General features: G+C 45.9%; 2 protein-coding genes across 2 annotated transcripts in view; both read right to left on the minus strand.

Annotated features, from left to right (window-relative positions):
- LOC136628793 (avidin-like) overlaps positions 1–15,621 on the minus strand; it is a 73,666-nt gene extending 58,045 nt beyond the window's left edge. The window contains exons 1-2 of the mRNA XM_066604893.1: positions 15,526–15,621; positions 14,635–14,724 (exon numbers count right to left, since the gene is read on the minus strand). Of these exons, the coding sequence (XP_066460990.1) occupies positions 14,635–14,724; positions 15,526–15,621 (186 nt within the window). The remainder of the gene's footprint in view (positions 1–14,634; positions 14,725–15,525) is intronic.
- Positions 15,622–18,681: 3,060 nt separating this feature from the next.
- ACOT12 (acyl-CoA thioesterase 12) overlaps positions 18,682–25,618 on the minus strand; it is a 65,848-nt gene continuing 58,911 nt past the window's right edge. The window contains exons 13-15 of the mRNA XM_066602952.1: positions 24,386–24,514; positions 22,163–22,289; positions 18,682–20,207 (exon numbers count right to left, since the gene is read on the minus strand). Of these exons, the coding sequence (XP_066459049.1) occupies positions 20,064–20,207; positions 22,163–22,289; positions 24,386–24,514 (400 nt within the window). The 3' untranslated portion in view covers positions 18,682–20,063. The remainder of the gene's footprint in view (positions 20,208–22,162; positions 22,290–24,385; positions 24,515–25,618) is intronic.

The following is a 25,618-nucleotide window of genomic DNA, read 5'->3' on the forward strand; positions in this document are numbered from 1 at the left end:
CAGTCTTGACGGAAGATGGAGAGGCTCTCCCACTGACAGATCTCAGGAGAGGAAACCAAGGTCTTTTGGGCCAATAAGGCGCTACTAACGTTACTGACAGCCTTGGCCGCAGTAATTTTCTTAGGAGTAGCGGAATCAGGGGTAAAGGGGAAAAAGCGTAAGCCAAGTCCCAAACCCAGGGGTGAGAGGGGGCGCCCGTGCCTAAGGCTTGTTTCTCCGAGTCTCGGGAAAAGAGAAGACGGCAATTGGTATTTGCGCTTCACGCAAGCAAAACTATTTCGGGTACCCCCTATTTGTCCCGAGTAGGCTAAACACTTCGGGATGGAGTCCCCACTCTCCTGCGTCCACTTTCTTCCTGCTTAGAAAGCCCGCGACTGAATTCTCGGCTCCTTTTATACAGAAGGCCGACAGTGACTTAGTTGTGAGTTCCGCCCATTGAAGGAACCTTCCCGCCAAATGCTGAAGTAGAGGATTCCTGGTGGTACCCTGGTGGCGAATGAGTGGCACTGCCATCATGTTATCGGAATAAATCCTCACATGCTTCATCCCTAAACTGTTTGCAGGCTACGTCGGGTTTCCCAAACCTCATTACGTTCTCTAACGTTAGATAACCTGGATCTCTCATGAGGGTCCTATGTACCCTGTATATGGCCACCTTCAAAGGTGACCCCTCACCCTTTTGCGCTGGCATCAGTTATCACGGGGTCCCCATTAAAAGGTTGTCTGAGGACAACCGCCAGCGGAGTGAGGATCTAGCCCTAGTGGAAATAGGAATTGTCCTGTCAAGTGAGGAGTGACTTGTCCCCATTCTGGAGGATAAGTGTCTGGAGATCACCGCTGTGGAACTGGGCCCAGGGAACCACTCCAATGCATGAAGTCATTAGCCCCAGGATCCACATCGCCTCTTATTGAAACTGTAGATTTTTTATATAGAGCAGAACATTCTCTAGAATGAGCTGTTTCCTTAGAGGAGGAAGGGACGAACATTGGAGACGAAAATCCAAAAGGACTTCCAGGAATTTTTTCCTGGTGTGCGGATCCATGTTGGATTTAAAATCATTAATGATCTAGCTCAGACCCTTAGATAGCTGAAGCGTGGACCCCCAGTGTGACCTCAGAATAGTGAGGGGATCTGCCACTAGCAGGGAACCATCTACTGAGCTATGCCCCCTTTCAGATGGGGGGGATGATAATCCCACGATTGAGCAGAAAGGCTACCATTTCAAATCACCCCTTTGGAGAAGATCCGTGAAGCAGAGGAGATTCCAAAAGGGAAGGCGACATTCTCAGCGCAAATTTAGGAACTTTTTGCGAGTTGACATAACTGGGGATGTGATAATACTCATCCTTTATGTCAATCGTAGCCATAACGTTATCCCTACCAATCAGGGGGCTTGCGGTTCTGATAGTCTCCATCGGTGGGAGCCATCTGGTTGGGAACCAGAAAGAGGGGAGTAAAACCCTTTCCCCCATTCCGTCTTAGGGATGGGGATAACTGCACAGATATCCAGCACGATTTGTTCACCCTTAAGTAGAGCCTGCTCTAGGGTTGGTGCCGGGATGACTGTCACGGTGGAACCGGAAGCCCGTACTTGGACCCAAGCCCACACAGTCCGAGGTTAAAATGAATCTATTTGGAGGGCGGGGTTCTAGCTCAAATCTTGTACCCCTCCGTCACCAGGCCTGCGCTTGTGGGATCGATTCCTGTCATTAGGATCGTTTCCCAGCGTGTGGTAGGCACCGTCAGTAGCTATGTTTCTCCAACTAGTGCACAAGGGAACTAATCTTCTGCGGGCATGAAGATGCAGGTTGAGGGACAACAGTAAGAGCCTTACCGCTTCCTCCGGTCTTTCCATTCCCCACTTATGTTGTAGACAAGGGACATGGAATTAAGGCGCTTTTTGCGGGGTCTGATGACTAGCCGCCCCGAAAGGGTAGGGTACACAACCTATTTTTGGAGGTTATGTCTCTTGACCACTACTTTACCCCTGAATGACGTCCGCAGTGGTGCCGGAAAGCCCGTCCTTGGACCCAGGCCTATGCAGTCTCCGGTTAGCTCCCAGATGAGGTACTTCCCACTGGGGCAACCGGGGCTGGCAGAATAGATGCTCGTGTTGGATAGGGCTGCCACGCGGGTTCCGAAGCGGACCGTAGAAGCTGACCTAGTCAAACCGCCATAGAGCGAGCCACCAAGGTGGCCGCAGTATTAGCTTTATAATGAAGCTGGACGTGGACCAAGCCTTACGCATTGTCATGTCTACTTTGTTGTCCATGGAGTCCTTTAAGTGGGACGTATCCTCAGATGGTAGTCCAGTTCTTTTAGTGTCAACATTTGGCGTCTCCTCAAGGATAGCCACTTCATTGTCTGCAAATAAAAGGACACTCCTAAAATTCTTTTAGAAATTAACGGAGCTTGATCCATACAATTCCAATCATTAAGGATCAATGGTTTAAGTGTGGCCTGTGGAAGCTGACTCGCAACATGACGTCCTGCACAGTGCAAGGTTTCTCTGTTAGCGTTTTTCGAAAACGAGATATTTTTTCTCCCCCTGCGACAGTTCCAAGATCTTCAAGATCAAATTCTTCTGCCATGTCAGAGTCGGACTCTAACACTGCCGGAGCAGACCCTCTTGTGGCCCCTAAGGGCCCTAGTTGGAGGTCCGAGAGGTAGGACTGTTTCTTCCCGGACAACTGACTGGATTTCAGACATGGGGGAAGATTTTTCTTCCTGCAGAATTTTCGCTGAGCAGGAAGCGCATAATGTTTTAGAATAGGAGTCGTCGTCAAGTTTTGTAAGCATACAGGACGCTTTTTACTTCTCCTCCTAGCCCCCTAGGTTTTTGAGTATCCCTGTCGTACATGACAAGGGAGAGCTCTGTTAGTAAGGGAAGTGTAGTGCAGGTGTCTGTAGGTTGGTCCACAGGACCACTTACAGTTTGGAGATTCTCTGGGTCCTCTCTTGGCCGACATCCTGCACTTGTGGGATCCATTCCTGTCCTTAGAATCGATTCCTAGCGTGAAAAGAAAAAAAAACACCAGCCGCCTGGTGCAGGGGCTTTAAATTTTGAATCTGGCCCTTTGTGTGCTCCATCTAGGCCACGCCCTCTTGCGGAGCGTCTGGCGTCACACTCCTTGTTTCGCCCGCTACAGCCGGGACCCAGAGATGGCGGTCGCTGCCTGGTTGACGGCCGCGGTGGTGCCGGAAAGTCCGTCCTTGGACCCAGGCCCACGCAGTCCCCGATTCGCACCCAGATGAAGTACTTCCCACTGGGGCAAGTGGGGCTGCCAGAGGATGATATCTTAGAGATGGCGGCCGCCGCCTGAATGATGGCCGCAGTGGTGCCGGAAAGCCCGTCCTTGGACCCAGGCCCACGCAGTCCCCGGTTAGCTCCCAGATGAGGTACTTCCCACTGGGGCAACCGGGGCTGCCAGAAGTAAGTCCTGGAACCTCCGGCATGGGACAGCATCGCTGGAGCTCTGCCGCTGCTGTCCTGGAGGGACATGAAAAGCACTGGTGTTTGGTGGAGGGGAGGTGCCTTTTATGTTCTACCTCTTCCTGTCCCATCAGGTCAGCAGGTGAGCAACCTCCAGGTGTATGCTGTCATCATGTTGAAGGGAAAAGTTATTTTTTTGAAAAGAGTGGGTAGCCTCTAAATACGTTAGAACGGCCCTTCTGACATCTAAGCTGTGAAACTCTCGTTCTCTGTCATTACGGAGGTTTTGGCAAAAAGAGGGCAGAGTAATTGTCTGCTCTCTACTGAACTTGGACACTACTTTTGGCAGGAAAGCTGGGTCTAATTTAAACGTAATTCTATCATCTTGTATTAGCATATGTGGTTCAACATAAGGCTTGTAATTCTCCAACTCTCCGGGCCGAAGTTATGGCGACTAAAAGAGAAACTTTTAGCGCAAGTAGTCTTAGGGGGAGTTGGGAGAGGGGTTCAAAGGGTGGTTTGCAGAAAACTATTTAGGACTAGATTCAGGTCCCAAGTAGGGAAGGTCTCCCTAATAAGGGGGCAAAGTCTGTCTGCCCCTTTGAAGAACCTTTGAAGAACCTACGAACCCAGCAGTGTTCTGCCAAGGGAAAATCTAGGTATGATCCTAATGCCGCTGCCTGAACCCTAAGAGTTCTTGTGCTAAGGCCTTTCTCTAGGCCCGCCTGCAGGAATTCCAGGATTAGGGATAGATTAATATCTGGAATTTTCCCTGGATCTAGTTTACAGAATTCTGAGAACCTTCACCATATTCTGTCATAGATGGCTGTAGTTACAGGTTTACGACTCTTGGTCAAGGTAATAATTACTTTGTGGGATAATCCCTTCCCTCGAAGTATCACGCCTTCAGCATACAGGCCGCTAGTTTCAATTTTTCAACCCCCGAGTATGTTAGAGGGCCCTGGAGAAGGAGATCTTCCATGGCCGGTAGTCGAAGTGGGCCCCGGATCGTTAAAGCCTTTAGTAGGGGATACCAGGGTCTCTTGTCCCACATGGCGGCGACTAAGATTACTGACGCCCAGCTGGCCTGGATCTTTCTGAGTGTGTGGGATCAGTGGGAAGGGGGGAAATGCATAAGCTAAGTCCATGTCCCAGCTTTGGGACAAGGCATCACTCCGCACGGGTTGTCTTGTGTTGAGTGAATAGAAGTCTCAGCATTTTGAATTTCCCCTCGTGGCGAACAGATCTATCTGTGGTTCTCCCCACTGGCGTGTTAGTTGGTTGAAGATTCGCTGGTTCAAACCCCATTCTCCTGGGAGGACGCTCTGTCTGCTGAGGAAGCCATGACGTTTGTGGACTCTTTTAGATGAATAGCTGAAAGGGACAGCACGGTGGATTCTGCCCAGCAAAGTATCTTTGCCGCCAGTTGTTGGAGGTGTGGGTGTAGTGTTCCTCCCTGGTGACGAAAAAACGACAGGGCTGTCATGTTATCAGTTAGGATTTCTACATGCCTTTCTCTTAAGTGGGGTTCTGCCGCATGAAGGGTCTCCCATATTGCTCTTAATTCCCTATAATTGGATGAGCGTGCTGCTATTCGGGAGTCCCAAGTTTCCTGTAGGGTTATGCCGGCTACTTGCGCTCCCCATCCGGTTTTGCTAGCATCTGTTGTGACAGATATGGTGGGCTCCCGTGACCAGGAGGTACCCTTACTCAGGTTCCTCTGCAAGGTCCACCAGCGCAGGGATTCTTTAATTAGGACGGACAGGCTCACCTTCTTGTCTAGGGAGGTCTGCCGTGTCCCACCTGACAAGGATGAACCTTTGTAGTTGTCGGGTATGGGCCTGCGCCCATGGAATTATTTGTATGCAGGCTGTCAAAAGACCAAGCACTTTCATCGATTCTCTGATGGACACAGTAGTAGCCCGACACAGGGAGGTTACGGCTTGAATAAGGTCTTCCCTTCTGGATAGTGGAAGCCGAGATTCCTGGACGTGGGAGTCTAGGAGTACACCTAAGTATGACTTCCGTGTACCTGGGGTCAAATCAGACTTTTGTTTGTTTATTATCCACCCTAAGTTATTTAGGGTAGACAAGACTACGGACAGGTCTGCGCGTATGGCTTCTGTGGTTCTTGATACCAGCAAAAAGTCATCCAGATATGGAAAAATGAGAATCTGGTTTCCCTCACTGCTTTAATGAGGTGCCCTATGTCGTCTGAGGAGGAAAAATATTTTTCCTTATCTTCGGGCAATGATGGCGGATCTTCTAGTTCGCCCTCTGACAGGAGTTCCAGGGATTCGCCAGAAATAGAGCTCGCTGACTCCACTCATCTTGACCTTTTGGGGGCCGCTGCTGCCGTTCCCCTGCCAGGAACTATCCAATCGCGGCAGCCTGAATATGCCGACCCACACAAGACGACCAGCGCTGCATCGGCGGCTTACAGCTCCATGGCGGTGCAGGTTGGGGGACTGCTAAGGTGTGCCGCCCCGACGTCTACCCTCCAGGGGATCTTCGGCGCTACGTGCCTCCGGTGAGTAATCTCCTGGAGCTTGCTTCATCTGGGCCCCGTAGGGACAGAAAGACACTGAAGCATGGTGGAAAGGGAGGTGCTTTTAAGGGCTCTTCCTGTCCCTACCAAGGTCAGAAGGCAACCTCCATGGTAATGGGGCCGTCGGGATGATGACCTGGAAAATCAAACTTTATGCATTATGAGACGCACAACTCACGAAACCAAGGATTAATCTTATAGTTAATTCCTTTGAGTCCATCATGACCATTGCCCTCTGACCCCACTTGGACAGGAAGGGGAGTTTAAAAGGCCACCTCCTAACACCCTTCTCCAGTGGCTTCAAATTATCGCAACGGGTACATATTTATTACTGCTGGACATACAACATCTCACATGTCTACTTTATACAGTAATCTGTAAGGGTGGGCAAGTAAGTGCTGTCATGATGGACCCATGGAGAAGGAACTAATGGTAAGATTAATCCTTGCTTAACCATTCTGTCCTTCCTGATAGCACACATGGTACTATTTTATAATTTGGTATTGCCTCCATCAGGGGGAGACCACAGCCTGGAGGACCTTCCATGTAGAGGCCAGCTCCTTACTAGATTGGAGGTCTAAGCAGTAATGCTTAGAAAAGGTGTGAACACTAGACCAAATTGCAGATTTTCAAATCTGCTCTGTTGAGCATTTGCTGCGTTCAACCCATGAGGAAGTGAGCCCTTGTGGAGTGGGCCCTTCTTCCCTTAGGGAAGGAAAGTTTCTGGCTTTAAATGCCTTCTGGGTTGGCATTCTGATCCATCTGGCGAAAGAATACTTCAAAGCTGCATTACCTTTATTTTGACCCTGGAACTGAAGAAACTTAGATTTCTTAAAGGTCTATGAGACCTGCAAGTAGGTTAAAACTGCATGTCTACCATCTAGATTGTGTAGGAGACATTTTTATGGTCCTGGCAGAAGGCAGGCAGGATTATTTCTTATTCCATGTGGAATTGTCAACACCACTTTAGGTAAAAAGAAGAGATCTAGTTTCATTACTATTCTGTCAAGCACTTTCAAATAGGGTTCTCTATGCCTGGCGGATGTTATTGCTACCAAAAAAAAATCCTCTGATAGTCAGGATCTTTAGGGATACTGATTGTATGGGCTCAAAGGGAGGCCCGCAGAGACTGTAAGACTAGGTTAAGGCCCCTGGAGGGAACAGAGTTCCTGACTAAAGGTTTGAGTCTAGCTGCCTCTCTAAGAAATCTGCGGATCTGTGCTCAATTAGCTGAGTGTTAGAACAAGACCTGTACCCTCAAAGTTCTATTATTCTCGTGAAGTCTGGGTTTTTCAGATCTGGTTGATCTGATCTGCAGCAGTTACAGAATTCTCCCCATACCCTGGAGTATATAGCATAGGTAGTACACTTTTGGCTTTCTAAGAGAGTAGCCATTACCTTGGATGATTGTCCCTAGTCTCTCAATTTCTGCCTTTCAGCAGCCAACTTCATCCTGTGGACCTTCTGGTAGAAAACTGGCCCACTAGACAGAAGATCTTGCCTACGGGGCAGTGGGATCGAGGTCTGAACTGTCAGTGATGACATCAGTGAGAACCAGGGTATTTTTCTCCATGCAGGGGTGATGATTACCCTGGTCTGGCTGTTTTCGGTCTTTTGTTGAGCTCAAGAGATCAGACGAAGAGAGGGGAAAGTGTAGGCCAAGTCCATGTCCCAATCTTAGGAGAGTGCATCTAGTGCCAGAAGATTGTTCACTGGATTTAGGGAGAAGAATCTGTGGCACCAAGTTCCTCCTTAAGGCAAAGAGGTCTATATGGGCTGAAATGTCAATTGGTTGAAGACTGCTTAAAATACCATTTCCCTGGCTAGTTTGTCAACTCAAAAAGTCCCCTATGACATTTTGGGAGCTTTTTAATAGAACAGCCAATAAGGACCTTAATTTGTTCTCTGACCAGCAGAATATGCTTTATGACTATTACAGACAGCTAATATGGACCCACTGTGCCAAACAACCTAAAGGCGTTGTCCAGATGGTTCCCCGGTATTCACCCTTTAACCCCTGTACAGGGGATCTGGACTTCGCCGTGGGAAACCAAACAGGCCGCTACCTCCTAGAGTAGTCTCGGTGTGGATGGCAGCTGCAGTGGTCAGGGACACTGGTGAAAAACAACATGAACAGTGAGCTGTGACCAGGATCAGGTCTGGTGTCAGGATACACAGAGTGCAAATGGAAAGCAGGTAGGAGACCAGAAATCAGGGCAGATGCTAAATTCACTTAGCAGGGTGACCGACAAACACACACCAATACTCGGACAAGGAGGATCCCCAGTGTAGCTAAATAGGAGGGTAACAGCTGGTTGAGCACTGGAGAGGATTAATTTCTGCAGTGCTGATTGAAAGTACCCAGCACTAGGGAGGATTAATACCCCATTTACACTGACAGTTAATTGCTCAAAAGTCACTTTTGAGCGACAGTTTGGAGCGATTATCTCTGCATACTTTATAGTAGCTAATTAGCTACTATACAGCTATGCAGGCGCAGTTGGACGCTGCTGCTCTCTCTCACCAAACACTACATCTGTTCTGCATAAGCAAACAGCTGTAGTGTTCTCTGCGCTTACAGCCCGTGCCCCACTGTGAATTCACAGCAGGACACAGGCACAGAGAATCTTATCTGTGCAGCTGGCTAATAACAGCCTGCTCCTCTGAGAACAGCTGATTCGCTCAATTCTAGCAAGCTAGACTTCAGCAATCAATGACTCGAGCATGAAAACTGCACTACGTCCCTGCATTTAGATAGAACGAGAATCACTCAAAATGTTCTTTTGAGTGAATGTTGAGCGATTCTCGTTGTGTCTAAATCAGCCTTAACTCCTGTAGTGTGGAAAGTAAATGGCAAAAGATTATTCATAGAGGAGGTGCAGACCACCCACGTTTGCCCGGAATAGTAAGAGGGCGGAAGACACGTGTAGCCATTCTAACAGTGACAGCTCTTAGAAACGTGATGTCTAGTGCCACCCTGATGGCGAATAAAACACACTGTTGTAAAATGCTTTCCAATAGTATTACATGTTTCCACATCCTATTTTTTCTGTTTGTATAAGAGTCTCCCATACCGCTCTACGTTCTCTAGTGTTCGAAGATTGAGAGCGGATGTGGGAAGGCTGGGAACCCTGAAGTTTTGTCTGCTACTTGTGCCCCCCAACCAGACTGGCATGCGTTGGTGGGTTACCAACCTGAATGGAGATATGGACCATTAAATCCTTTTTGAGGTTTCGGGGTGACAAGCCACTATTCTAGAGGACTTTTCACTTGGGTGGATAATCTAAAGTTTGTCTGACAATTGCCTCCTATGCCATGCAGACAGAATTTCCTGCTGGAGGGGCCTATAGTGGAATTGTGCCCTTGGGACCATCTGCAGACAAGCTGTCATCTGGCCTAACACTTAAGGCTTCTCTTATAAAGTCTTTCCCTTTAAATTTCCAAATGGATTGGAAAATATCCTCCCTTTTTACTTGAGGTAGGAAAAAGAAGCCTTTTGTTGAGCGGAGGAGTACCTTGAGGAGGATTTTGAATGTCCAGGTTTAGGCTAGATTTTTCAAAATTAATAAAGCAACCCAGTTTAGCTAGATTAACTGTCTGACCCAAGTGACTCCCCATAGAATCTGGACTGAGATAATTAGGAGGTCATCTAGATATGGAATGTTGTTCATACTTATTCCCTTGAGATAGCCTATCAGCTCTATTACTTTGGCATATCCACTGCACCTAGAGTATTTTTCAGAGGGCAGAAACTGAAAATGGGCTCAGACATTTCTCCAAGAGTCTGCTGCATGTGAATACACCAATAAGGGTGAAATTCAATTTGAATGCAAGTGAAAGGGTGAAATCTGCTGCAGACCACTCCAAATTTTGCAACACAATGCACCCCAAATCAGTTGTGTGTGAACACAGCTTTATGATATGTTCATGTGGGCGAAATTTACATAGAATTTTTTTCCAAGGAAAAATTAGCGTACTTCGAATTTTACATGGAAATTCACGTTTTTACAGCTTGCATTTTCAACTTTATGAAGGATCAGTCAAATAGGAGATGTCATTTTTCTACCATCTGCTATGAGGACTTAAATCAGTGTTAGAAAAAAAGCTATGGCATGGATTCCCATTGAAAACAATGGGACTCAAATTTTGTTCAGATTTTAGTGTAGAATATTGATTCTACACAGAAATCTGTATTAATACACTATGAAGGCGGCCTTAAAGATTTGTGACTCTTATCTAAATGGGACTTCTGCAACAAATCTGCCACATGCAACTATACCCTTACAGTTCTAAGAGGTCACAGAAGTTTATGGAAAACATTTTTAAATATGGTTTATCATGGGTTAATAAACCAAAAAAAAGGTCCCCCATGGTAAAATAAAGCTAATATTCACCTCTTCTGCATTCTTGTACATTCCCTGAAATCAGCTACGGGTTTTCCCTGTGACTTACTGTTTACAGGCTGCAGCAGCCTGCGTATGGGAAGTCATACAGTAGGCTGCTGCTGCAGCCAATCATGGAAATCAGTGATTCAGCACTGAGCTTTAGTTGATTACAGTTTCTAACTAAAGATTTTCCAGTGAATCAGCAATTTGTTAAATGTGAATCTTTCCTTTGATATCCAGTGTGTAATTTAAGTATTCCCTTGAGCAGCATATTTACCCTGTTTCCCTGAAAATAAGCTCTACCCCAAAAATAAGCCCTATCATAATTTTTCAGGATTTGTGAGGACGCAGCATGATTTTTCAGGGTTTTTGAGGATGCTGTAAATATTAAGGCCTTTTTTGGAGTAAGGCTTATAACCGTTAATACAAAAAAAAAAGTCAATGTAAATAGTGTCCAGGCAGCTATACAAGTAAAATTTTTGAGCAACAATATTTTTAGTAAAACAGGATATATACATACATTGATTTCAATGAGAGCCGTGCCTGCAATTACAAGAGCTGGCCACTACAGAGGTTGGCGTGGAGGCTTCCTCTTCAACTGTTATTGCCGCGCTGACAGCTTGTGCCCATTCAGCTGATCGGTTGGTGTCCTAAGTGACGGACCAATGCTGATTAAAGGGGTTGTCTCGTGAAATCAAGTGGGGTTCAGCACTTCTGTATGGCCATATTAATGCACTTTGTAATATACATCGTGCATTAATTATGAGCCATACAGAAGTTATTCACTTACCTGCTCCGTTGCTAGCGTCCCTGTTGCCATGGATCCGTCTAAATTCGCTGTCTTTAGACGCGCTTGCGCAGTCCGGTCTTCTCCCTGGTGAATGGGGCCGCTCGTGCCGGAGAGCTGGTCCTCGTAGCTCCGCCCCGTCACGTGTGCCGATTCCAGCCAATCAGGAGGCTGGAATCGGCAATGGACCGCACAGAGCCCACGGTGCACCATGGGAGAAGACCCGCGGTGCATCGTGGGTGAAGATCCCGGCGGCCATCTTGGTAAAGGAGGAAAGAAGTCACCGCAGCGCGGGGATTCGGGTAAGTAATAAATTTTTTTTATTTTTAACCCATCCCTTGGGTTTGTCTCGCGCCGAACGGGGGGGCCTATTGAATTTTTAAAAAAACGTTTCGGCGTGAGACAACCCCTTTAACTATTAATGACTTATCTTGATAGGCCATCAATAGCATTTCACTGGAAAACCCCTTTAAACAAACAGTGTCAACAGGAATTTTGGAATACGTATGGTGAAAGAAGTGTAACGATAAAATCCTGTAAAAACAATTTTCACTAATTTCGAATACATAGGTAGTTACTTTTTACAAGTTAGCACATGTTGCACATCTATTGAAAGCATTCACACAAAAACATCCACAGCAGCACTCAATTAATAGGCTACATGAAAGCCGAGCAACTCTTATACAATTTCAAGGATTCCACGTCTCACCTTGGGTCGGATCTAAATCAACGATATACAAAGATCGAGGATCGAAACGTTGCTATAGTCCTTATGTATGGACCAAGATGGAATAAAGTGTCTAACTTTGTAAATCTTGCCATGGATGCTGCCTCTTTCCACACTTATTGAAAGCATTAGTGAAACTGAAAGATCATTTTGGTGACAGATTTAGAAAAATCCGTGGCTTCCAAGGTCACCTGACTTGACGCTGCAGCGTCCGAGGAGTGGGCCATGGTGGCTATACCGCCTCCCACCCAGAGGGTAACCAGTGACACGTCGAAGGGCAGGTTAATAAATAGGAAGCCCAATGCTGATTACCTTAGTCTTATGTGACGCCACCGTTTCTTGTGCTGCGGGGGAATTCCTGGATGGCGGAGCAAATGACCTCATTCAGGGTTCTTTTAAGAGAAAGCCTCCAGAAATGGATGGGTAACTGGTCACTTTACTTGTAATAACTTGGATCACAACTGCAGAATACACGCCAGCAGGAAAACCGTGGAAACACATCGAAGTGGTGTGACAGGGAGGACTCACGGGTGAACAGGAGAAACTACAAGGTCATGTGACAAACAGATACATTCTCCAGACAGTCAGCTCACATACCACTTACCCCTTTCAGTGCTACAGCTATGCAATACACATCACTCATGCAACACAGAAGATACTGACATTACATGGACAAATGCATGCATACAGTTATGGTGGGGCCCGTAAAAAATGAGCCCTCGCACAACAATGTCAACGGAAAAGACAGGAATTAAGTCCTACCTGTTAATTCCCTTTAAGTCATCCTAATGGCATACACCTGGAGGTTGTCAGTTGGCCACCTATTGGGACAGTAAGGCAGAAAATGCAAAAGGTAACTCCCCTTCACCAGTGTGTACCAAATGACTACAGTGACCAGATTCTTCACTCAAATGAAAGTTTTATTAGACAAATCCATACATCAAAACACGTTACTTTACGTTTAATAAGCACAGAAGAAAAAGTGGAGGGGGAAAAGCCCCTATGCTGTCAGGATGACTCAACAAGGGAGTTAACAGGTAGGGCTTAATTCCTGTCTTCCTCTCATCATCCTGACAGCATACACCTGAGGAATGCCGACATGACACAGGGTTTTTTAGGGGGGAGGGGGAGAATACTGCTTGCGGCAACTTGTGCCCGAAGGCCATATCCCTGCCGGCCTCCAGGTTCAGGCGGCAATGCTTGGTAAACGTGTGGGTACTGAACCAGGTGGCAGCCTTGCAAATTGGGTCTGTTTTTGCCTGATCTCTCCCCACCAAGGAAAAAGCAACCACCCCAGTGGAGTGGGCTTTAAGCTTGTCTGGAACGGAAACCCCCTGGGATTGGTATGCTTCCTCAATAGCCCATTTGACCCATTGTGCTATGGAGTCCTTAGTAGCGGCCCCACCTTTGGCCGGTTCCTGAAATTGTTTTCTTCTAAAGGATTTGGTAACATCCAAATATGTTAATACTGCACGTCTGACGTCTAAGCTATGGAACCTCTGTTCCTTGACGTTGCGAGGATCCTGACAAAAAGGAGGGAAGGACTATAGCTTGCTCTCTATGGAAATCTGTAAGGACCTTAGGCTGAAAGAAAGGATAGTGTTCAAGCCTGAGCCTATCAGAAAATAGAAACATATAGGGGGTTTTGATAGAAAGGGACTGAATCTCCCTTATCCATCTGGCGGTCGTGATAGCCATCAACAATGCTACTTTATCGGAGAGGGTCTTAATAGAGAGCTCCTCTAGGGGTTCGAATGGGTGCTCACAGAGTGCTTAAAACACCAGGTTAAGGTCCCAAGAGGGGGGCTAGCTCCCTAACTAAGGAGGTGAAGCCCAACCACCCCTTTAAGGTATTTGTTAATTAGTCTGTGGTCGCCTAAGGGGAAGGTCAAAAAAGGCTCCCAAGGCGGCCACCTGGACCTTGAGGGCATTAGGGCTTAGCCATGTCTGGGCTGTCTTGCAGGTAGTCCCGGATTTAGCAAAATATCCGGCTGATGGAGATCATGGATACTATGGCCCACACACTTTGAGAATGTATCCCAAACTCTAAACGTATATTCTCCTGGTAGACCCCTTAGGACTTTCTCACAGAGGCTATCAAAATTCCAAGTGTCTGGCAGCACTCCTTAGTAGATCCAAAACATGGGTGAGGTACCTTACCATGCAGAGCCACAAAGAGATTATGGACCACCCAATCCCCAAGCGCAGTCCAACAATAATTGAGGTAGTGGCAGCAGAGGTGTAATAAAAACACAGAGGCTAGTCACTACTGTCTGACAAGCCATGGTTCAAAAATTTTACCCGTTCAGCTTCCAGGCTGCCAGTTTGAACCTTTGGACCTTTGGGCATACCAGAGGATCTTGCTGCAGATGGTCAGTTCTCGGAGGTAGATGGATAGGGCCCTGGATCAAGAAAGCGGCCAGGAGTAGGAACCAGGGCCTCTTGCGCCAGAAGGGATTGATTATTAGGGTGCCTGGAGACCTCAATCTTCCTCAGGACTATCAGGATTAAGGGTATAGGTGGGAAAGCATAAGCGAGCTCCCAGTTCCAGGTCTGAGAAAGCATCTACTCCTAGAAAATGCCTGACTGCCCCTCTGGAAAAGAAACTGGGACATTTGGTGTTCTCTGAGAGGCGAATAAGTCCCCCACTCTTCTGTAATCTTATTGAACACATGGGGGTGTAGTGTCCACTCTCCTGGGTCTATCTGCCTGCGACTGAGGAGATCTGCCGTTTGGTTTTCGGGTCCCCTTACGTGAAAGGCTGTGATGGAGAGGGTCTGCAGCTCTGTCCAGCCGAGAAAATTCGCCGCTTGGTCTTGAAGTCGCGGGTTCTGGGTGGATCCCTGGTGACAAATAAAGGGATACAGTTGTGACATTATCTGAAAAAATTTTGGACATGTCTACCCCTGAGTTTTGCCTCAAAGCCATGCACAGCTTTCCAAATGGCACAGTTCTCTGAAATTAGAAGACTGGGCTGCCTCCTCTTTGATCCAGCCCCCCTGGACATAACCATGTCCTATGTGGGCCCCCCAGCTAGTCGCGTTAGCATCTGGGAAGCTGGCGATTGGAGACACAGGGTACCAAATTGTAGATTCGGCCAGGTTAACAGTCGACATCCACCACTTTAATGATCTTTTAACTTTCGGTGATAGGGAAACTACCCAATCCAAGGAAAAGGGGGATCTATCCCATCTCCCAAGAACAAAGGTTCTGCCATGGAGCTGAGCCCAGGGAACTACACAAATGCAGGACGTCACGAGGCCTAAAACCCTCATACATTCCCTGATAGGCCGCAGGGAGGAGCGGAAGAGTGTGAGACAAGCATCCAGCACAGCCTGCTGCCTCTCAAGGGGAAGGGAGGAACATTGGTGGTGTGAGTCAAGAACTACCCCAAAGAACTTTTTACGTTGCTCTGGAATGAGACTAGATCTTGCACAATTAACAATCCAGCCGAGTGTCTGAAATAGGTGAAGGGTGAAATCCGCCAGAACCCGAACCTGCCACCAGCAGGAAATCATCCAAATATGGAATCATCATAACATTATTGGCCCAAAAGGAAAGCTACCATTTCTAATACAATCTTAGAAAATAAATGAGGGGCTGAAGAGATCCCGAAGGGCAAACACTAACCGGAAGTGGAGTACCGAGCCTTTGATGGACAATTCAAACCACAGTAATTGTTGAGAATCTGGAGGAATAGGGATATGGTAGTAAGCATCCTTGAGGTAGATGATAGCCATTACGCTATCTACAGCAATAAGCAGGATGGCTAACCACACCAACTCCATCTTAAACCTTCTTTAAGTGATGAACTTGTTTTAGGAACTTTAGATTAATGATGGTCCTATAAAAACCATTTGTTTGTTTTTTTTAAAATGTTTTTTATACCAAGAAACAGGGGGGAGTAGAACCCCATGAAGTAGTCCTCCACAGAGACCTGGATAATGGCCCCTAAGGATAGTAGCTCTTGCACCCCTAGACGTAGAGCCTGACTAAGCTAGGGCGACTGGCAGGGGGTAACCACGAACCTACAGGAAGGGGGAAAGAGAAAAATTCGATCCTGTAACCCTTGGTGATGAGGTGCAGAGCCCCAAGGACTAGATGTCACTTCCTCCCCCTTGGGGGCAAATTGGGCTTGTCTACCCCCCACCTGCAGAGTCTGAGTTGTAGAAGGCCCAGCAGGCAAAGTCTCACCCTTTCCACCATTGGGGTAGGATCAGCATCCGGTTTTCCTCTTTGTATGAAGGAAGGGTGGAGAGTAAGACGGGGAAGGACATCTGTAGGGCTTCTCTGTTGGGAACCCGTAGCTTTTGTCTAAAGCCTTCTCCAACAGGGACTCCAGGGATGGTCTAAAGATCCAGTGGCCCTGGAAGGGAAGGGCACAAAGCCTGCTCTTAGATCTGCTGTCTCCAGTCGAGGCTTTGACCCAAACGGCCCCCCTAGCCACATTAGAGAGCACCGCCGAGTGGGCTCTGAATCTTGCAGACTCCATCAAAGAGTCGCCTGCTGAAGGGGCAAACAGCTGGCGATATCCTTTCTAGAGCTTCTTTGGGCAACCAGCGACTGCAGCTGATCTAGCCAGATCATCATGGATCTTGCAACAGACATAGCCGTGATGTTTGTTTTCGCAGAAAGCGTGGAGACTTCCCAAGCTGCCTTCATTGTGCTTTCCACCTTAACATCTTGCGGGTCCCGCAGCTGTGAGACAGCCTCAAATGGTAAAGCATACTTTGACACTCTGGCAACTGCCAAGTCTGCCTTAGGGGTAATTTCCAGAAAGTGGATGTCATCCAGTGAAAAGGATTGGACAATCCCTGAATTTGTTAGGCAGGGAAAATGTATATTCCGCCTGCTTCCATTCAGAGAAGATCAGTTGTGTTAGAATGCTGTGTACAGGAACCGTTGGTCTATGCTTGGGTTGAAGATCCCGGAATAAACTTTTGGAGGGCTGCTGTGGAGCCTCTTCCATAGTGTACTGTACAGTAATCAGCAACTGAGCCATATCAGCCGATGAGGAGAAATACTTTTTATTATCTTCCGTCGGTGGCATAGGTTCCGATGGAGAATCCTCAAGTTGTCCCTCCTCTGAATCCTCCGTGAACACCCGCCTCGCCCTTTTGGCTGCAGGGCAAGTCTGCCATAGCCGATTTGCCCTACTCACGGACCACCTTGCCGTACAAAGCAATTTAGAATAGGTCTCTTCTAGACGCCTCATACAGACAGGACATTTCCGGATCCGTTTTTTGGCATCCCTGCTCTTCTGCATATCCAGTTCCTGAAAGACACGGAGATAGGCAGGATTCCAATAGTCAAGCTTAAGCAGATCCCCAAATCCCCAGCAACAGGTTTACTTACAAGCTGACCACTCTCAATATCCTCCCTGGCTGACATCCTGCAGAAACGGGAGTTAAAATTTTGAATTTTGCGCCTTCTCCATGCTAGCCACACCCCTGGGAGGTAGCCACGCCCCTAGTGACGTCTGACATCATGCCACCTGCTTCAGACCCAGGGGAAGATCTCGCTGCAGCAGGGACTCACCTTACCACTGCTGAAGTCTGGACCGTCGCTCTTGCGACTCTCAGAGCGGGGCTGTCAGAGGCCATGTCGGATGCCGCCTTACGCCAGGGGAGAGCCAGGGCTGAGGTACAGGGGATTGTCAGCCTCTCTCAGCCTGCAAAAACCCTCCTGGGTAGCACCAGGGAGTAAGTGGTGCTACAGCAGCACACCAGGGAGCTAAGCTGGTGTAAATCCTGCGGGTGAGGCTCCCGCATATGTGGTCTCACCTGCGGAGACCCTGCCAGCTCCATGAGAGAGGAGACAACCCCCCCGGGCAGATAGGCTGCCTGGAGTTCTTTTTTTCATCCACCGGCATACACCTGGAGGTCTGCTAGGACTGTCTTGTAGTGACAGGAAGACTTGGCGAGCTGGTGAAGGGGAGTTAACTTTGTATTTTCCACTTCCTGTCCCAACAGGTGTCCAGCGGACAACCTCCAAGTGCATGTTGTCAGGATGGCTAGGGGAAATAAAGTTATTGCGCTCAGAAGATGGCGTCGGAAAATTTTTAAAAAGATTTTATTTTTTTAAAGTAGTACAGCAAAAAACAAAAAAACCTACAAAACTAAGTTTGGTATCATAGTAATAGTACTGCTGACCCATAGAACCAAGTTATGTCTTTTTTTGCAGTTTTTGCGCTGTAGAAACAGAACACCAAGAGATGGCGGAATTTTTTCTTAATTTTACTTTATTTATGATGTACTGAAAAACATAGAAAAAAAAATTCCACGGCACATTAAGTAGCACCATTGAAAAATACAACTCGTCCCAGGAAAAAAACAAGCTCTTATACTGCTACATCGATTAATAAAGGAGTTACGATTTTTTAAAAGTGAGAAGGAAAAAACGAAAGTGGAAAAAAAGAGCCATGTCCTTAAGAGGTTAAGGGGCTAGTGTAGTGTAGGTTTGCCATCATCTGCCTTCCTATTTGAGGATCGTTAAATAAAGCTTCTAGTCACTCATCTTTACTCGTCTCCTGACCTGCAGCGGATCATCCAGTTATCTGAGGAATCCTGCGTCATTCATTCTTACCCGGACTTTTACCGATCATGAGGTCCAAACATCACTATGCTGTGACTTGAGGCCCCATCAGAAAAAGGCTGATACAACCTGCTCTTAGTATTTGGCGCCCTCTTGTGTTACAAAGTAGTTATAGAAAGCTCAGACAAGGCAGCTTTATAGCAACAATTTTTTAATTACATATTTATATTTTTACAAAGCTAAGACAATTCAGAGCAGATGTAGAAGTGATCGTGGCTATACAAAATGTCTTCATCTACAGAGTCTGTACTGCGAGCAATAAATATCAGTCACTAATGAAATTACACTGCATGCAATTAGGCACATTTACAGGTTCTATAATTACAGTACAAATCTTAATTGTAATACATGTAAACCATATTCTGCAATCGGTTTGCTTCACTTTTCAGTAGTTGAGTCACCAGGATTATTGGGCTATATTCATGTGAATTTTGCCATTGATTTCACCCCCTGATTTGAAGAGGCGAGACACTCGCTTAAAGTCTGCGGCATACATGGCCATGCTGCAGATGTAAGATCTGCACCGCAGGTTAGTTTACGCTAAAGATTTTTTCCACAGCAGGAATGAGATTTCTTGTATTCTCATCCAGACTGTTGGTAATCAAAAATGCTGTGTATATTCTGTAGCCAATTCTGCTGTGCAAAATCTACAGCATTTCCACAACATGTGAACATACCCTCAAGATACCACAATTGTTCTCTACTCATTAAAAGGGGTTGTCTGGTTTCAGTAAATCCCTGCTTCAATAGGGCTGTATTAAAATAAACTGAAATTTACTTACCCCTTAGTGACCACCAGGATCCAGTGCTGCAGACCCGCTATGGTCCCAGTGTTGCAGCCCCACTGTGGTCCCATTGTTTGTAGTAACAGATGTCACAGGAAGTCCGGTGACCACTACAGCCAATGGGAGGTTGCAGCGTCACATTCCCAAACTCCTGACACTGTGCTCATGTGTGCATTGATACCAGGAGAACGAGCTGTGATGCTGCAGCGGTCAGCTAGTTTCCTGTGACGTGTCACCGGGACCACAGCAAGGCTCTAGCACTGAATCTTGGTGACTGATTAAAATAAACTGAATTTTTTTTGCATACAGCCCTATTGAAGAGGGTTGCCGGTCCCGAACAACCCATTTAACATATAGGGAGGATTTGCATGGGGCAGTGGTGGAGGGAGCAGTAGAGGGGCAGGGAGTAGAAAGACAAGTACAAGTAATGCAGTGCATGAACAAGTCTGTGATGGTGGGAACTCTAGTGCAGGGGGTGCAGGATAAGGCTGAGCTTCATGGAGAGGTTTTGTAGTGCTATGATCAATTTTGACAACTGCAGTCCAGAAGAATGCATATAACTATGTTTTTCTGGGCGGCAGCTGTAGCTCGATTTAAAAATGGACACGCAGTAGCATTACAAAAAGTCTCCACAAAGACTTAGCCTGCTGACAGTGATTCGTGTGATCAGATTTTTTTTTGTGGGTTGAAACATGACACGTGTGAAGTCAATCTTGTGATCAGTTAGAAGAATATCAAAAAATTGAAGTGTACGATTAGGGCAGGATGTTTTTTGAAAGGTAGAAAGGGAGTCCAATGGGTATTTACAGTAATGTTGTGCAGACCTTGGCGGTCTCTAAAAAGCGAATACAAGAGGATGCAGTCTCTTGTATAGAATTAGACCAGCCAGTGAGATTCTCTTCAATGTATGGCATTATGCCAGATGTCATCTGGTTCACGTAGGTCACCTGTAAAGTAAAAGGTACAACTCCATATTAATATTGTAAACTTAAATTGTTGGGTCTAGAGCTGGCCTTACAAACTTTGAAGAACAATGTAACAAAAGATTAGCTCAGAGACAACCATGTGCAAACAGCTTTCTGATACACTGTTTACAGTTTACACATTACCTGCCTAGTCACTCATAAGGTAGGTTACTTTTACGTGGGCTGACAGTCACCCCAAGTAAAATCGCTCAAATGAGTAATCACGGCGACCGTCAGCCTATGCAGACACCGCGACTCCAGCAATTGGGGCGATTCTGGTTCTCACCTAAAAACTGAACGACAATCGGCTTGTTTAGACAGGCAATTACACATCTATGAATGACTGTTTACTGTGAATGGAGGCAAGCGGCCAGAAGAGACCTTAAATTATAGCTCTTGAAAAGTAGGGATGAAGACTGGTTGAAATACTGAAAAGTGGCTGGTCAAGGCCAGGCTTACAAAGTGTAAATGCGAGGGTCCTGCAGGGTTTTACAGCATTTTTATAGTTATGAAGCCCGCCTCACCCTGCGCACTCACTCTGTCATGGACAGTACATCCGTTTTTTCGTTTATATTTGCCCTGATGTTTCATATAGCCGCCGATACAAAACTTAATTGCATATGGGCGCTGCATTTCTTTGCGCTTACGTATTACGTAGTTCTGCTCACAGCTAGTCAGAATTGCACAAGGCAATGCAATTGATTGCCTGTGAGTTACCCTGTATCACACGGGTGTACAGAGCCCACGTAATACACAGTAAACATACGGTTATGTGAATTAAACCCTAATAAGGAGTTACGTGTTTAAAAAAAAATAAAAATCCTCAAAACACATGCTTTTGGCTGTTGCCTTGACCAAAATATTTAAACTCACCCATCCCAGCACTGCATCTCCATTCATCCAGCACTGCATTTACAGGCTGCAGTCAGCTGGTGGACCGCTGAGTTCTGCGATAAGTTGTGGCGGCCTGTGAGGTTTTATTCACAGACTGCCTCCTTTGGCAGGTTTAACTTTCTTGGTTGGAAAGAGCAGAAAAGCAGCGATAGAGTAGCAGACAGATTGGATGGGTTTAGGCTATTTTTCAGCATGGCCAGCATATATGAAAGAAATAACTTGGGAATGCCATGGCACAAACTGTTACATTTTGAGAATGCAATAAGTATGTATTTCTATCTTGATTGGACTATTGAACCTCACATAGAAACTAAAACCTATCCTTGGAATTAAGGATTAAAAAGATGAGAAGTCAACAGGAAAAATAGCAATACTAAACTGTGCTAACATAAAGACCTAGTCAGTCAACAGAAATAGACTATAATGAGATAATACCCTGACTGCAGCTATTTTCTTGTCTAGACAAGTTTTAAGAGCTTTGAAATGGTTTTGTAGATGTCAATAAGCCTTATGATCAATAATATTTGTAACCTTTGTAATAGTAACCTTTGTATGACAACGCCCTCTTTCTGTATAAAATGCAAAAAAGCTATCAGCAAACAAAATATTTCTGTATAAGAACGTGTAAGGTCTTCAAACAGAATTCTGTGGGTTCTCATGCAAAGAGTTTTGCTATAGCATGAAATTCTTCACATTATTCATAGATATGGAAGCCCGTGATGAGATTGATAGCAATATCTACCAATTTGGCATCTGACAACGAGGTCAGTTCAGTACTGGTGTAGTCCGACAACAGTAAACCACTTTAAATAGAAGCCTCTCCCCTTGCATAATCCTAGAATTTACCAACATATGGCATTTAGATTTTTTTCTCTTCATGGAAGGGGTTGAAACAGACAGCCAGAGCATTCATACGTATCAGAATTTTACAGTAACTATTGGCTAGCATATATGTAAGCCATTTCATCATGGACGAGAGATTTATAATTATCAAATTCACTTGCAGTTTGATTATAGTGATGGTTTGGAGAGCTTTAAATTACCTGGCATTCATCTTTATTCCGACTGTGTATAAGAAACCCTGCACATTGCACCTCACTTCTCAGGTACTGTACTGATGGTGGGCAGGATGCCAAGGTTACGGATCTCATTGCAACCACATAAGGATCTCTTGGGGAAAAAAAATGAGTTGATTGCACATATGTAAGCATGACTACTAAACAATGTGCAGTAAACCTGATCAGAAGTCATGCAGCAAACAACCCACACAGCTCAAGCGTCACTCTGTTCACATCTGCACTATGGCTTCCATTTGCTGTGTAAGGAGGGTAAGCGGTGCCCCACATCCCCCTTACTGAATATGGCTGCTCCACTGCTGACAAAAGTAGCCCAGGAGTCGCTGCAATAAGCCCACCCCTCCAGAGGCGCATGGAGCACCAGTAAAGCCCCGCTGCCCTGTCAGAGCAGCAGGGAGGATAAGGAGTACGTGTAGTGATGTGTCAGGAAGGACCCCTTTGCTGGCCGGAGCACAGCTGGGGGAGAAGAGAACTGATGGGTGCTGCAGTACCATGTTTGTGAAGCCTAGTGAGGCTGCTGGGAGGACATTCTGCCCCCTATATGATGCTGGCCAGTGGGAGATGTTCTATTTGCTGGAAGGACATGTAAATCCACAAGCTGCCTGCATTAGAGAATGTAACAGCCAGGGATAGACCTAGATAGGAGTATTGTTTATATGATATCAGGCATCTCTGGAGAGACACGGCCTTAATGTGACAGGATAATGTCTAGGCTGAGCAGGTGAGGTGCTGCAGCCCATATCAAGTCAATGTTCGCAAGTATTTAATATCGATATACTAGAAACGTCACATCATAATCAACATAATGTTCTAATGCAAACGGCAAATGCCATTTTCAGTTATGTAGCTTTAGTAATTTGTACCCTCTTCTGTCATTGCCATGCCACAGTACCACCCACCTTCTACAACTGTATAACAATTAATGGCACTGATGAATCCGTTGTACGACACCAATGGCGGCTGACAAACCCCATTGACTCATTTGAGGCCAGTCATTTTGACAGGAAGACTATTGCTGCAACAGCTCTGATCCTCCCGTTAGACAGAATTTGCGATTAAGAGTCATATCCTCAAATCAGCTGCATAGCCTTGTAGCCGCAGCCCTTCAGAGTCCAAAAATCTTTCCTTTGTTTATATCCCATTCACTTGTGCATGCTCTTAGGTTTGGTGCCCGACACTGAATATCTCCAGTGGGTCTGCATTGCTGAATGCCAATCACGCCTGGCATTACCAACTGACAATGAGCAGTGGGAACCACCCACTTGGCACATTAATAGTACCAAGAACTAAATCTAAGAAGGGGTGTATGGGAAAAGTGAGCAAGAGAACTCTTCAGAGTCAGCTGGGACGCTACTGCAAGGTTATGCATCCAGTCCTGCTGACACAAGGACATGACAGGTCCTCTAAGTCTCCAATGTAAGCAAAGTTTCACATTGCCATATTTGTAGACTGCTGAAACACTGGACTGGAAAAATGCACACTTAGAAAAACACTAAGGTGGAGAGAAAACCAGTGTGAATCTTTGTGGCAGGAGTGGACAAATGTGGTCCACCACATTTACAATTCACACCAAAATTTGACGTAAATTATAAGGCAAGTCTACAACTTTACAACTGGCATAGATTAGAGTTTCTGTAGACAAACAGCAAAACATGCCCTAAAACATGCCCCCCCCCCCCCCCCCCCCATCTATTACAGCTTCTCTTATCCTCCATCTCCCTTTGTTTTAACAGCCATTTATGCAGTTCCACTTTAAGGCTTCAAGAAATGCTGCCTTCCTGTAGGTGGCACTGTGGAAGTTTTATTCCATCTCCCTTATTTACATATTACCCAGAGGAGCGTGCATGGCCATTTGAGTTTCCTCACTCACCGTCTAGGTGCTCCCCCTAAGGAGAAGAGATGGAGTTTGACCCCCATCCCAGGCCTCTCGCTAGCAAAGCCAGACTTCTACTGTCCACAGATGAAGGGCAAATACCCTGAAACAGCTATCTGTACATGGAGTCTGGATTTGCTTTTAATTCCCAGTCATTGTTACAAGGCTTGTATAAAAAGTCTGACTTTGGCTTGAAGGAATTCTGCCTTTCAATAGGTTGCACTGTGGAGGTTTTATTCCATCTCCCTTATGCTATGTAAGTGGAACTGCAAATATCACTCTTTCCCAAACCCTATGAAGAAAACAATTTTACTCACCCATTCTTATCTGGATATCTCCGGGACATTAGCATCACAAAGTCTCTGATCTTGCTTTGCTTTACAGGTGGGCAGGTTATATAAAATATTTTGTCATCATCACCAGCAGACTTAAGACTCTGACAGCTCCTATGAACAGGAAAGACTTCAGTACAATGTATGCCAGGAATAAAGCCAGAGCAGAAATCTATCTGTGAAGATGCTTATTAAAAAAAATTTAAAAAAAAAAAGTAAAAAAGCTGATAAAAACAGGCCTCATACTAAACCATCATACAGACTGAGTAGCTCGTGCCATTGAAATATTTCAATGTTTCAAACTCTTCTAGAAGACCTGGTCCATAGTATACCTTTCTCTATGGGCATGCTTACGGGAGGGTCTATGGAGCACGTGCCTACAAGCAACATTGTTGCCATAGCCCTTTTATCTAAATGCCACGACACCAAACCATCTTTACAACAGGCATCACCAAGATGACAGGAGAAGCAGCCTGTGACATCTCAGATCTCATCTAAACGCATTTACCAATACAGCAAAAAGTCCATAAATGTAGGATAGCAATAAGTAGCTCAGGTTTCTCCATATATAGTAAAATAAACCCACAACACAAAGTACTAATATAACATTTTTAATTCATCAAGTGTGACACTAAACTTGTGCCAGTATAACAGACTGTCTTACTAAGCATTACTATGATTGGCCAGTGTCAAGTCTGTAGGTCATATGCTGTTGCCACAACCCAGATGTCATTCAGGGTGAACCTGGCATCAGAGCTGGCAGTGTCCTTGTTAAGCACATTTTACATCTCACAACGGGTATTTTTTGTGTCGATAATTTTTACCTGGCCATTACATTTTGCTAGTTCTGGTATACTTACAGTATATAAAAAAATGGATTATACCTACCTGATAATCAGGTTTCCAGGAGTCTCCACGACAGCACCAATTGAGATTGCCTCCTCTTGATAGGACAGGAACACTCAGAGGTTAAAAGCTCACCCCCTTCCCCACTTTCCTCAGTGGATTTTAACGAATTGCCGGGGCAGGAGCTCAACTTACATTTCTTCCCTTTACCGGGGTTTTTTGTTGATTATAAAATTATTATATTTTTTATATTATATTCTATTAGTTTCTTTCTATCCATTTAGGGAGGGGGGGGGGGGGGGGAGGTACGGGTGCTGTCGTGGAGACTCCTGGAAACCTGATTATCCGGTAGGTATAATCCATTTTTTCCCC

The sequence above is a fragment of the Eleutherodactylus coqui genome, chromosome 5 (assembly GCF_035609145.1).
Source record: "Eleutherodactylus coqui strain aEleCoq1 chromosome 5, aEleCoq1.hap1, whole genome shotgun sequence".
NCBI classification, from domain to species: domain Eukaryota; kingdom Metazoa; phylum Chordata; class Amphibia; order Anura; family Eleutherodactylidae; genus Eleutherodactylus; species Eleutherodactylus coqui.